The following is a 12,868-nucleotide window of genomic DNA, read 5'->3' as shown; positions in this document are numbered from 1 at the left end:
GAGAGAGGGGAGAGAGAGAGGAAGAGAGAGAGAAAGAGGGGAGGGGGGCTGTAATACGGAATCTGATCTTTTAATCTCAGTTGGCCGCAATTAAAACAAACCCCGCCGTATAACTCAAATATCCCTTTGCATAAAAACATATGGCCTCGCTATAAAAATTATGGCTGGAAAACACTGACCCATTAATAGCCCGCGGACTGATTTATACTTTATTGTTCTGCTCCCCCGCCACGTGACAGGCGCAGCCAATGGGCGCCTGCGCTGCCCTCAACTTATTACTGACTCTACTTCTCCGCCAGCACCAAGTTGTTACGTGAAACCCGCAGCCCCGAACCGCGGCGGGTCCGCCGCCGCCCGCCCGCCCGCCATGTCGGCTCCCGGGACCCTCAGCAATTACTACGTGGACTCCTTCCTGGTGCCGGAGGGGGACGAGCTGGCGGCGCCCCGCTACGCCCCCGCCCCGCTGGGGCCGCCGCCGCGGCCGGCGGCGCTGGCCGAGCACCCCGAGCTGGCCCCCTGCAGCTTCCAGCCCAAGGCGCCCGTCTTCGGCCCCCCCTGGAGCCCCGCGCACCCCGCCGGCGCCAGCGGCGTCCCCGCCGTCTACCACCCCTACGCGCACCACCAGGCGCCCGTGGCACCGCCCGACGGCAGGTACATGCGTTCGTGGCTTGAGCCTGTGCCGGGCTCCTTGTCTTTCCCCGGGTTACCTACCAGCAGGCATTACGGCATTAAACCTGAACCGCTGGCGGCCAGGAGGGCTGACTGTACCACGTTTGACACTCACACTTTGTCTCTCTCTGATTATGCTTGTGGTTCTCCTCCAGTTGATAGGGATAAGCAAAGCCACGAAGGCGCATTCTCTGAAAGCAATGGAGAAAGTGAGGCAAACGGAGAGAAACCGCAGATCGATCCAAGTAAGTGGGACGGCGAGGGTAATGGACTTCAGGGCTCCGCGCCGGCCGCGGGGAGGTGTCGAGGCGCTGGGGCTAATTACGCGGCCGAGCACCGGCCGCCGCCGCGCCAGCCCGCCGGGCTCTGCCATCTGCAGAAGCCAGCGCTGCCTTTCTCAGGCTCGAACGGGATCTAGGACGGCTCTGGCTTTCCGGGGTGAAAGGAAACTAAAAACCTACCCAACAACTGCAACTTAAAAAAACATTAAAAAAAAAGAAAAGAAAAGAAAAGAAAAAAAAAAAGGGGGAAAAAAAGACAGAGAGAAATGCAATAGCCGCCCATCCTCACTCCTGCCACCCCAGCAAACTCAGCAGGACGTGCTCACATCCTCCTGCTTCGCCGCGCTCCCAGGCGTGGGCAGACGCCGGGGACAGGGGTGCCTAGAAAGCACTGGATGTGAATCAGATCTTTTTTGAGACGGCTCTCAGGGCAGGGCGGCTATTGCTGGGCTGAGAGCAGAAACCTCGCCGTTTACTTGGTTCCTCCCCTCCCCCTTTCGTCTCCTCGGTGCAAAACCCCGGGCTGGATGCTCCCAGGACTGCGAGACTGGTGGCAGAGCGCCTCGGGATTACTATCGCGATTAACGCCGTGCGAATAAGGGTCCTAAGAGGGCGAGGGTTTAATTATGCCAGCTGTAGATTAACTCGCCAGCTCCCTGGGTTTTGCCAGGGATGACACAGGAGAAGGTAGAGATTAAAAAGACAAACAATTTCGATGACATGTTGATCTGGCTGCTTACTCCCCGGGCTGGCAGTTTGAGGTGTGGGGAGGCCAGGAAGGAGGGAAGGATTTAGAGAGTGAGGAAGAGAGAGGAGGAGAAAGTATTTAAAAATTGTATTCTCTCCAAACAATAAAAAAGGCGAGGGGAGGCGGGGGCAACGGGGCTTTGCCGCGTGTGGTTGCGTGTGACCTCCCCATGTGTCTGTATTTTGGAGTCCATTGTGCCTCACGAGCCTCTGTGCCTGGGGAAATGAGAGCCACGTCCCAAACACGAACACCGGGACACCTGATGGGCTCTTTCTGCGTGGATTTCCCTCCCAGCCCCCTCCCTCCACCTCCCACCCTCCCCCTCAGCCTGAACTTCTGTTGTTTTCGTTGTAGATAATCCAGCTGCAAACTGGCTCCACGCAAGGTCCACCAGGAAAAAGCGATGCCCTTACACCAAGCATCAGACACTGGAACTGGAGAAGGAATTTCTGTTCAATATGTATCTCACTAGGGACCGTAGATACGAGGTGGCCAGACTCCTCAATTTAACAGAGAGACAAGTGAAAATCTGGTTTCAGAACAGGAGGATGAAAATGAAGAAAATCAACAAAGATCGAGCGAAGGACGAATGATGGCGACACGAGGGTTAAAATGAAAATGCGTAAAGTAAAAGAAAAAAAAAAAGAAAACAGTTAAAACAAACAAAAAAAATTCATCCCCTCAAGCCCTGCCATGCAATGCGTCTGGGTCCAGGCCTCATTTTTCCCTTGGCAAATTCTGATTATGATTGTACAATGATAGTCACAGAGGCCAGATTGCCAGGAGAGGTACAGTAAGACTTTTAATTTTCTAATAGGAAAGAAAAAGGGGGCATTAGCACGAAAAGGCTGTATAACTGGCTTGTATAAATCTACCTGTTTCTTCACTTATGGAAAGAAAAAAAAAAAAGAAAAAACTACCTTTTCATAATGCACAACTATTTACGGACTGTATAGTTTAGTCTACGTAGTTAATTTTATTCGCTTTTTTTGCGTGGCAGAGAGATCTCTGCTCTAATACTTGAACACTGTGTTTTATTGTGGTAATTATGTTTGTGACTCAATTTATGTGCTTGGGTGCTGTACCGGATGTAATGGTGTAAGCTAGAATTCAATTTGAACTCAGGTTGTTTATTATAAAAATTGCATAGAGTATAGCTCTGTAGTGTATTAAGTCTTTTCTGTATAATTAGACAGTTAACCTTTGATTGTAAAATATATATATTATATATATCCCAATGCAAAATAAAAAAAAAAAGGTAGAAAAAACCGTTCGTTCGGGATGTCTGGGAATTACGGTTCTCAAAATATGAAGCAAGTCATTTTAGTATGCACAGTTGATACATATATAGTACTGTCTTTGTCGGTTGTATATATAATCTATATATTAAAAAAGTAAATAAACAGACTAGCTTAAATATTGTTTTTGCACCAGTGAGCAGTTAGCAGATTTCGGAGCTATACGTATATGTGAAAAGGGTAACTACCTATGGTTTATGTTTGAATTTTAATCGAATGATTTGGTGGTTATTGTAATGAAGGTTAATTTTATTGATAATAAATTATACATTATAAAAACCTACATTTGGTTATTGTAAATTTGTATTGATTTTAAAAAATCTGGGAAGTTATGTTAATGCAGAACGTACACTGTCTATTTTGAAACAGTTACCTCATGGCCTACTGACCAAATCGTTGTGTTGAAATGATATTTAACTTTTTGCCAAATAAAATATATTGATTCTTTTATATTTTGTGATGTTTTAAGATTACTGAGGAGAGATTCTTCCACGGCACACCGAGTCTCGCCAGCAGATGTGGCGGGGCTAGGGCAGCTGCAGAGGCGAGGAGTGGTATTATTTTCGAGCCAAGGCAAACCCACGGTTTTATAAACGCAGCCCCCAGGTGATGGAAATTTGTTCTTTATTTTTATCCGAAATGGACACATTCGCGTCCTAAATGCCATAGCTTCTCTGAGGGTAGGGATTTCTTCCCCCCTTCGGGTAAGCTGGTGCTTAGCAGTGCGCGGAGGGAGCCCTTGGATGGCAGCGGGGCACGGTGCCGAGCCAACGCCGTTTTAATAAAATTCGCCGCCGGGGCGGGGGAACTAGGACCAAACCAAAATGTCCGACGTTCTTTGGCGCGGACAATAATGTAAATCTGCTCAGACGGCGACATTTAAACTGAGATTGTTAATTAGCCTCCACCAGAAAATGTCCAGCACTAAGCGTGCTTCCACAACCCCGGTGAGAAGGCTCGCCTTACCAGGGCGTTTATTTCAAATTCCTTGCTAGAGATAATTGCCCATGCAAAATATGTTATTTCAAACGTCATCCACTTTTTTCCTTCCCGTGCCTTCATTTTTGTAATTTTTTTTTCCCTTTTAAATGTCCCGTGGCAAGTAAATACAACCCGTTGCGTTTTACTAGCGCCTCAGATTATATATGTATTTATAGATAGATATAGAATCAGATAAAATTTTACTGACAATTATCGTAGAATTTATGGTGTCAATTTTAGTCGCTGATTTAGCCGAAGGAAAGCGGTGGGCTGGCCACAGTCTACAGCAGAGAACACGAAATTACATTTATTTTTTAAAAAGAAGAATGATTTCTTTGGAGTGGAAGATTTCCATACATCCCCTCCCTATTTCATCTACCCCTCCCCCGCCGCCCCAAGCCAAACCAAGCTCAGCAACAAAAGAAAATAGCAAAGTCTATGAGCTTGCTGAAATTTACCCTTGTTTTGGGCGGACATCTTACTGCTCACGGTGGATATCCTCCATAACATGAATCGCAGCACAGCTCTACACCACACCGACCCTTGTTTGCAAATATGGCGAATAACAGTAAAATCCTTCTCGTTTTATGAAGGTACCTTTACACATATATACATATATATATATATATATGTATATGTATATGTATATGTATATGTATATGTATATGTATATGTATATGTATATGTATATGTATTGAAAGCAAAATAGGACGGAACACACTTATGGTCTTGGCAGAAGTTGTTGTTAGGAAAATTCAGAGCCATACTACAGTGCAATAAAAGAAAATGACTGCTGTAACCGTTTATGGGGTGTAAAACGCTGCAGGGCTGAAGACAAAACTTAGGGAGCCGGCAAGAAGTTTACAGATGTGCAGAACTGCGGGAGAAAAAAAATATGCTTTCGACTTCACCTTAAAAAAAAAAAAAAAAAAAAAAAAAAAAAAGAAAAAAAAAAGGAAATAATTCCGAGGTAAGATTTGATGAGTTCTAATTAGCAAAAGGGAGCCCGTTCTGGCGTGCACACACACAAAAAAACCCCTAATTGATCCCCGAGCCAGTATTTGGGGATGCTGGGACGCCCTCTGTTGTTGCAGACAGAGGCAACTTCAAAGAATCAGCATTAAGAGTGTGTAATAAATGACGGGTCTGCAAACTGTCTGGAATTCGGCTCTTAATGAGTTTACAACTGTCCAGCCACAATTAAGATTTTCTACAAAAGCCTTTTCATTTGTTTTGTCTGGCTGTTTTAGATAAAGCGGGAGAGCGGAAATAACAACCTTTTATTGGCCTTCCCGTGCTTAAATCCAGGCTGGGAGGTGGACATTTATCTTGCCGCGGGCTGGCGGGCCGGGGCGCGGGCCGCGCCGGGCCGGGGCGGGCGGCGGCGGCGCCGCAGTGGCGGCCAGCCGGCGGCAGGTGGCGCTGTGAGCCCGCGAAACGGAGCCCGGCCGCCCTCCGCCATCAAGCGCTCGGCCGCCTCCCGACAGCTCCTAAAATGTCGACTTTATGGGAGCATAACTGGGCTCGGGAGCGCTGAGGTGGTTTTGACAAAGGCCGGCGGGTTTGAGGGTGCTTTTTGACCCTCTTTATCCCCGAGGTTTTTCCCGCCTTATCCCGCCGAGCGGGCGCTGTCAGGGTGGCGTTTGCCGCCTGGCTACGCTCAGGGCACTCGTGGAGAAAGTGATGCTTGATCTGCACCAAGGACACACTGTGAATTTCTTATTCTCAAAATACCGAGACATTTCCTATTATGTGATAGAGACGGATTGAGCCCTGGCACCCAACTGCCAGCTCCTTCTTTTCTCCCTTGCCCCAAACCTTTGCTCTCCTCTGCTTAAGCTCCGAGCCTGCAAACAGGGTATCCTGATTTCCCGAAGGGCTGGTGTGAAATGAAATATTGGGAGAAAGGGGAAATAGAAGGGTTCGGGCAGGATGTAAGAGGGTCTCCCCGGCTCAGCCTGGGAGGAGAACGCCCGAAGATCTTCACCCTTGGAGCTCTGGGGCCAACCGATGGATTTTCCAATGCCCTTGTCCGCTCTGCGCGGCTGAGACAGCCATGCGGGGAACCGGCAGTGCTGCAAAAATCTAGTTGGAAAATTATTTACCGGCCGGTGAAATTTTTCAACAGCTGTCTTTGATACAAATAAAAAGCCCTGCTTGTGTCCGAAGCAATTTCAGCTCTGTGGGACTCGTTGTGATTATATTACACAGATGTGAGAAGGCTGATGCTCTGCAAACTTGACGTGTCTCTCAAAGTCATTCCTAACTTGTTCTCGCCGTCTATTTTGTTTCCTCAAATAGTTTTCTTTTTTTCCCCTCTTTTTTTCCCTCTTTTTTTCTTTTTTCTTTTTTCTTTTTTCTTTTTCTTTTTTTCTTTTCTTTTTTTTTTCTTTTTTTTTTTTTTCCGCTTTGCTTTTGTTGGCTCCCGCGTCTTGAGAATGAGGTTTAGTGTGGAGTTGTGGAATATTTTCAGATGGCAATTGCCAAAAGAGACGGAGGAAAAAAGTAATTGGAAGGAAAATAAATGCAGGAGGAAAGGAAGCATAAAATATGGGCTGAAATATAAACGTTTTATTTCGTGAGTTTAAGCCGGGCAACTAAACAAATCCCTGCATAGTCCTCTGTAACAGAGCTACTTTCTCTGCATCTTACTTACATTTCCTTAAATCAAAGATCAAAGTCATTCTCTTTATATCGAAATTCAGCACTGGGAATGCAGTGAGTTAGTTTTTTTTCCCGCACTGATTCAAAGACTTAATACTTTCTAGGGATAAGGATCAACAGCCACTCCCTGCTTTCTAACAAGAGCCTTCCTATCAAATGTTTGTCGACAATGGCATTGCTAAACTTATTATGAGTAATTATTTTTTTCCTTGGGCAGTAAAATTATATTGAAATTAAAAAGTGTTTATGCATCGTCATACTAAGTAATAACTTGGCACAGCATGTTCCATTATAATCGTGGATAAATTATGGCGAGAACAGATTCCAAACCAGCAAAATCTTCTCTACTAAGAACCACATCAAGATACTGCTTAGTACACAAGCCATAATCATGTAGTGCTCCCAGGTCGCTTATAACTTACGAGCACCGTTTTATCACTACATTTTACTTCCCGGAAAGCTCAGTGCCAAAGAGGAGTAGTCCAGAGCTTACAAGGAAAAAAAAATACAATTAATCCATCCTAGAGGGTTATTTTTTAAAGCGTGCGAGAATATTACCATGACCAAAACCTTGAAATCTGCGCCTGTTCGCCCTTTCTCGATTGGAAAAAAAATAAATTCAAATGCAAAGCGGATTTACAGGCACGATAATCCAGCCTGATCCTGTAAGCGACAAAACGGGAGATTTCAGAAGCAGCGTTATGCCCAGCTCGCAGAGGGTGCGGGGAGTCAACAAGGTGGCAGGGACCCATGTCTAGGGGTCCTTCTAGCATTTATTCAGTGAAGGCTTTTTGATAAATCTAAACGGCTGCCAGGGGGAAATAAGCTGCAAGTAAAATACATTTAAAAAATCCGTGGCGGCGACAAACACACGTAAGCAAAGAAAAATACATAAACGTGCAAATTGTTGAGAATCAGGGAGCTCGAAATGCAACCACACGGACAATCTATTTGGTCCTACGCTATCCATATTTAAGTCTAGACATTGGTTATATTTGCTGTTTCTTTTTTCTTGCATCTTGGTATGTTGTCACCAGAGGAGCAATATATTGGTCTAATGCCATCTACTTCAGCCTCTTTGATCTTCTTGGTCGTCGTTTTGTTTGCATCGCATTCGTTTAAATTCTTGGGCCTCTATTCCCTTCCAGCAGCCTCTTCTGCCGGCATGCTCCCGCACCGCGGTTGCGACCGCAGGGATATTGTCTAATATTGGTGAATTGGAAGAAATAGCCGAAGGGGCTCTTTCGGCGCCTTCTCCCTTAATGCCTGCGAATAATAACTGCGTTTTCACATACTTAACACTTGGCAAACATTTACATACATCCAGCACATCTGCATGCTCCGAAGCACTAGTATCTCAGGGATCTGGTGATTTCAAGAACTGACTTGCTTCTGTCAGTAACCTGTGTTCATGGGGCTGCAATAACCACGCATAAAGGGTGCCAAAGGGTGCGCGGGTGGGTGTTGGAGGTGTGCAGGGGGGGAGAGGGTGCTCCACGTTTAAAACCACAAAGTTTAGGGTCCGTGCGAAATATCGGCAAGAACAATTTTAACTGGTGAGAAAGTCTTTGTACACGGGGCACCAAACTATAATTGAAAGGAGAATTTCCGGGGCAATTCCATTGTGCTTCTTCCAGTTTATGATGTGCAATACAGGCAGGCAGTAAAAGCTGTCTTTACCAGGACTCCCTGTCTGAGGGAAGGAAACTCATTTTACGATCCGTTTAAAGGAAGGGCACGGAGCAGCATCCTCAATGGAGAGCCATTCGCATTGTTGGGGACCCCAGTGTTTAGAAAAGCAGCAACTCTCCCCGTCGTGCGGGCGTACCGCTGCCGCCTAACGCTCTGGACTGCAAGGTATGGAGGGCGGAAAGGTAACTCGGGCAGGAAAGAGGCGGCGGCGATTTGAAGCTATTTGCAGGCGATTCCTTCAACTCTTAGACTTTCGGTTTATTCTGTATTTTCTTCCTGAGACATTCAGAAAGTTGAGTCCTCTTTTTTTTTTAATTTTTTTTTTTTGGGGGGGCATTATTTGTAGTGGTTTTTTGTGCATTCTGTTGTTGGGTGGGACTTTTTTGTTTAGTTGGATGTCGTTGTTTGTTTAGGGGTTTGGGGTATGTTTTTTCAGGTTTTTCCCCTCCTTTATTTTCCCGGGGAGGACGACTGTGATTTTCGCCCCCCCTCGGGGGCAGGCTGCTGGGAAGCGCCTTGCTTTCCGCGGCTCTGGGGAGCGGCGGGGGTGCCCTGGCACACCCTGCGCAGGGTTACCGCCTGCTTCTCGCCATTACAGCGCGCAAACAGCGCGGGGTGTGTGTGAGGGGGGCCGAGAGGAGCCACCTCCTTTAAACCGGGCGCACACAGATAACTCCACGCGTACACATTTAAAGCTCTGAAACCTGATTTCTCCCAGCGCCCCGCGGCCCGGCAGCGCCCGGGCGGGGAGCGGTGTCCCCGGGGCCGGGCGGGCGGCGCTGAGGGCGCTGGCGGCGGCTGAGGGCGCTGGCGGGCGGGCGGCCCCGGCCCGTCCATGGCCGGGCACCGTCGGGCCCCGGCCGGCACCACCTGTGAGGCGGGCGGGGATTGGCGGGCGGCGTCACATGACCGGTCACGTGCTGCGGGCAGCTCGGTCCAAAAGAAAATGGGGTTTGGTGTAAATCTGGGGGTGTAATGTTATCATATATCACGCTACCTCGTAAAACCGACACTGAAGCCTGCCGGACAACAAATCACAGGTCAAAATTATGAGCTCTTCGTATTATGTGAATGCGCTTTTTAGCAAATATACGGCGGGGGCTTCTCTTTTCCAAAATGCGGAGCCTACTTCTTGCTCCTTTGCAAGCAACTCCCAGAGAAGCGGCTATGGACCAGGCGCGGGTGCCTTCGCCTCCTCCATGCCCGGCTTGTACAATGTGAACAGTACCATATATCAAAGCCCGTTCTCTTCCGGATACAGCCTGGGCTCTGATGCCTACAACCTGCATTGTTCCTCTTTTGATCAGAACATTCCCGTCCTCTGCAATGAGCTAACCAAACCCAGCTGTGAGAAAGCGGAGGAAAGCAACCTGCACAACCAGGCTGAGCCTAATTTCCGGATATACCCCTGGATGAGGTCTTCAGGTAGGGGCGAGCGGAGAGGGCTCGGAGCCGTGGCAGCCAGGCAAAGCGTGTCGCCAGGATTACTGTCAGCACAGCCTTTATGGTTTTAATTATAGCCGAGGCGCCATTGCGTAGAAAGCCCGTGGCATTGTATGTAAATGAGTATCATAAAACTTTTTATTGCCCAATTAATGGGTTCTAGCCTCGTAAATTTATTTAACTCCATTTGCTATGGAATTTTTAGCATTGATTTGATTTGCGCTGTTTGCTATGAAAAAGCGGAGAGCTGGCTGCGGGCTCCCGGAGCCCCCACGGATTAAGCTTCTCCCCTGCCCTCTTGCCGAAGTTGGGGGGAAAAAAAATGCCGCTGGCTGGGCGAGGCGGAGGGGACAGAGGCGTTCGGGAGCGAGGGACGGCGTGTCGAGGGCTCTGCCAGCTCGCGTTGCCGAGACGTGCCACTCTCGTCCCCCCTGCCCTTTCCACGCAGATAAGAATCTATAGAAATGTACTAAACAGGAAAGCGGAGGGGGGAGGGGGGCACTGGGGCACGAGAGTGTGTGTGAAAAAGGAGAGCTCTCTTCTGGAGCTAAATGCTATGTATTGTTTACGATCCAGGCGGGATGGGTGGGGGGAGCCCACGACATTAAAATAAAATAAATACAGCCCAGCCTTCCAGCTTTTTATTTCTCCTTGCGAAACGTGAAAGTCTGGAAGGTTTTAGGGAAATACATCGCCTGGGGGAAAAGTTCCTCCTCCCAAAAGCAATTTCCTCCCCCACCTCCTCTCCTGGACGCTTTCTCTTCACTTTTTCTAGGTCTCGAGCAACTTAATTTTTGCCCTGCCTGAGCAGGGCAGGTCGTGTGGCTGAAATGTCTTTGTTAGGGCAAAGTGGGGGGGCGGGTGGAAGTCGAAGAAGGGGATCGTTCACTCTGGCTCGGCCACTTTTCTGTTTGTATGCTTGTTTATTTATTTATTTATTTATTTATTTAAAATATCAATAAGAAAAATAAAAAGAGAAAACTTTCCACTTCTCTTCTTGTCTAACTCCTGGCCGTGTGTGTGCCTGTTTTCAGGTCCAGATAGGAAGCGAGGGCGCCAGACCTACACCCGCTACCAGACCCTGGAGCTGGAGAAGGAATTCCACTTCAATCGTTATCTGACTCGGCGGCGGAGGATAGAGATCGCCCATGCCCTCTGCCTGACGGAGAGGCAGATCAAAATCTGGTTCCAAAACCGGAGGATGAAGTGGAAGAAGGAGCACAAGGAGGAGAGCTCCAGCACCCCGGCTCCCAACGAGCCCACGTCAGCAGCAGCCTCTGTCGAGAAAGTGGAAGAAGACGAAGAGGAGGAGGACTAAGAAGTCCCACTCGAGGAAGTGATCTCTTAGAATAGTGTGTGCACATGACAGTTGGAAAAGCTCCCTTTAAAGGAGAAAAGAAAAAAAAAAAAAAAGAGAGACTTTTTATTAAAAAAGAAATCAGTTCCCATTAATGATCATCTTGAAAGCAAGCGTTTGCAAACATGAAAACATTTCTTGGGCTGGTCTTCCAGCCTTCTCTCCACTCTCCCATACTCCCCAAACCTGCCCTATGCCGAACCTTTCGGTAATATCTCCTAAGAGCATCTTACAATCAGCTTGGTTTTTTTTAATCTCCATTAACCCAAATCTGGGTGGGCTTCTTCAGGGGACGTTTCAGTGGGAGAGCTGCTGCTTGCACAGATAGTAAACCGTGACCTTCCGAAGTAACTACCTGACTCCATAGTCCCAATCATGTGTAAGGGGAAAAGTGCATTAGGCTCACATTAAGAAAAACTACCTAATTTTGAATAAGTAGCTCTGCACTTCTCTTTTTGTTTTCTTTTTTTTTTTAATTTGTTGTTAGAAAAGTATCTTAAGTAACAGCTACACTAACAAAAGGTTAAACAGCAAATAAGGGGGGGAAAATGTTCCACAAACCACTACAATCTACAGCAATTATTTGTACTACCTATTTTCCAGACTACCTACCTATATATCTTGCTCTGCCTACCTATCTTCGAAAGTATACTGTATTTTAGTAGTCAAAAGGATGTTACAAGATTACTAATGTGAATCGCAAAACGCTTTTAGACATGTAAGTGTAGTCGTTCGAAAAGCACGCATCAATAGCTTTGGTATAGAATTTGGTACCGAAAAGTCTGAATATATTTAAATTTAAAATAATATATTTATTCCAAAGCAATTATAAATGAAAACCATATGCTGCAATATATCTTTGTTCTCGATTCTTTGCTATTTCGAGAGAGGAAGCAAACACACGCCAATATTGTACAAAGCGGTTTAATATCTCCCGTTGGCTTCTACCTTCAGCTGCTTCTGCTAAAGGCCGTTTTCTTATTCTGCGTTGATCTTACTTAATATAGCGGAAAGTGTTCTTTGAAAAGTGAATTTAAATGATCATGTAACCACCTTTAAAAAAAAAAAAACAACCACAAACTATTTGTCCTGATTATCTGAATGTGTTAATATGTAATACCATTAATTTTCCTACAATAGCAAGTATTGTAATTTTTTTGTCATTTATATTCGTCTTGAACCTCATTTGTAAGATCATGTCATAAATTGGGAAGTATGTAATTAATTTGGAAACTTTGTAGCATGATGTATTGTTAAGAACTCTGTATAAATCCGTCTTGAAGGTTTGGCTAAAGTTTATTCACAAATTGTATGTTACAATGTGTTTCGGTGTGTTCGTTGTGAACATTTGGATATGCCGTGTAAGTATTGGAAGTGGGAAAAAAAATGTCTGTGAACTCTCTTTGGAAGTGATACCGTGTTCAACTATCTCCCACGATAAATGTGTTTTATGTTACACAGAAAATAAATATGCTTGTTGACAATGAATTGTGTTTCTTTATTAAGGAACAAGTTCGAGGGAAGCAACAAAAATATATTACATAGACTAATAAAGAAATTAGACCACCTAAACATTTTTTTTCGGTAATCAGAAAGGGAAAAAAAAAACCCCCAACAACAAAGTGATGAATTGATAGGAATCAGTCAATATCTCTAGCTCGAGTTCGTGATTTTTTTTCCCCTAGCGTTGTTGATTAATAAAGCGGAAAGCCTTCTTTATGGGAGAGCTTCCTTC

The 12,868-nt window shown here is 46.2% G+C and overlaps 2 protein-coding genes across 2 annotated transcripts; both read left to right on the top strand.

The window, feature by feature from the left end:
- The first annotated feature begins 367 nt into the window (after positions 1 to 367).
- On the top strand, positions 368 to 3,413 carry HOXA9 (homeobox A9). Its single transcript, XM_058804449.1, has 2 exons — positions 368 to 914; positions 2,053 to 3,413. Exons 1-2 carry the CDS (start codon positions 368 to 370, stop codon positions 2,289 to 2,291), a joined length of 786 nt encoding a protein of 261 aa, XP_058660432.1. The 3' UTR covers positions 2,292 to 3,413.
- A 5,878-nt stretch (positions 3,414 to 9,291) lies between these two features.
- HOXA7 (homeobox A7) lies at positions 9,292 to 12,621 on the top strand. The gene is made up of 2 exons (XM_058807719.1): positions 9,292 to 9,758; positions 10,811 to 12,621. The coding sequence occupies exons 1-2, from the start codon at positions 9,383 to 9,385 to the stop codon at positions 11,092 to 11,094; spliced, it is 660 nt and encodes a 219-aa protein (XP_058663702.1). The 5' UTR covers positions 9,292 to 9,382; the 3' UTR covers positions 11,095 to 12,621.
- The last annotated feature ends 247 nt before the right edge of the window (positions 12,622 to 12,868 follow it).

This window comes from Ammospiza caudacuta, chromosome 1 (genome assembly GCF_027887145.1).
Source record: "Ammospiza caudacuta isolate bAmmCau1 chromosome 1, bAmmCau1.pri, whole genome shotgun sequence".
NCBI classification, from domain to species: Eukaryota; Metazoa; Chordata; class Aves; order Passeriformes; family Passerellidae; genus Ammospiza; species Ammospiza caudacuta.
The sequence above is the reverse complement of the archived record's forward strand: the minus strand, read 5'-3'. Positions and strand labels throughout refer to the sequence as shown.

What these genes read in the sequence shown, in the direction of transcription:
- HOXA9 (XM_058804449.1), top strand. Translation starts at nt 368, where the DNA reads ATGTCGGCTCCCGGGACCCTCAGCAATTACTACGTGGACTCCTTCCTG. An exon ending in GAAACCGCAGATCGATCCAA is followed by an intron (nt 915 to 2,052) that starts GTAAGTGGGACG and finishes TTTTCGTTGTAG; the next exon opens with ATAATCCAGCTGCAAACTGG.
- HOXA7 (XM_058807719.1), top strand. Translation starts at nt 9,383, where the DNA reads ATGAGCTCTTCGTATTATGTGAATGCGCTTTTTAGCAAATATACGGCG. An exon ending in CCCCTGGATGAGGTCTTCAG is followed by an intron (nt 9,759 to 10,810) that starts GTAGGGGCGAGC and finishes GCCTGTTTTCAG; the next exon opens with GTCCAGATAGGAAGCGAGGG.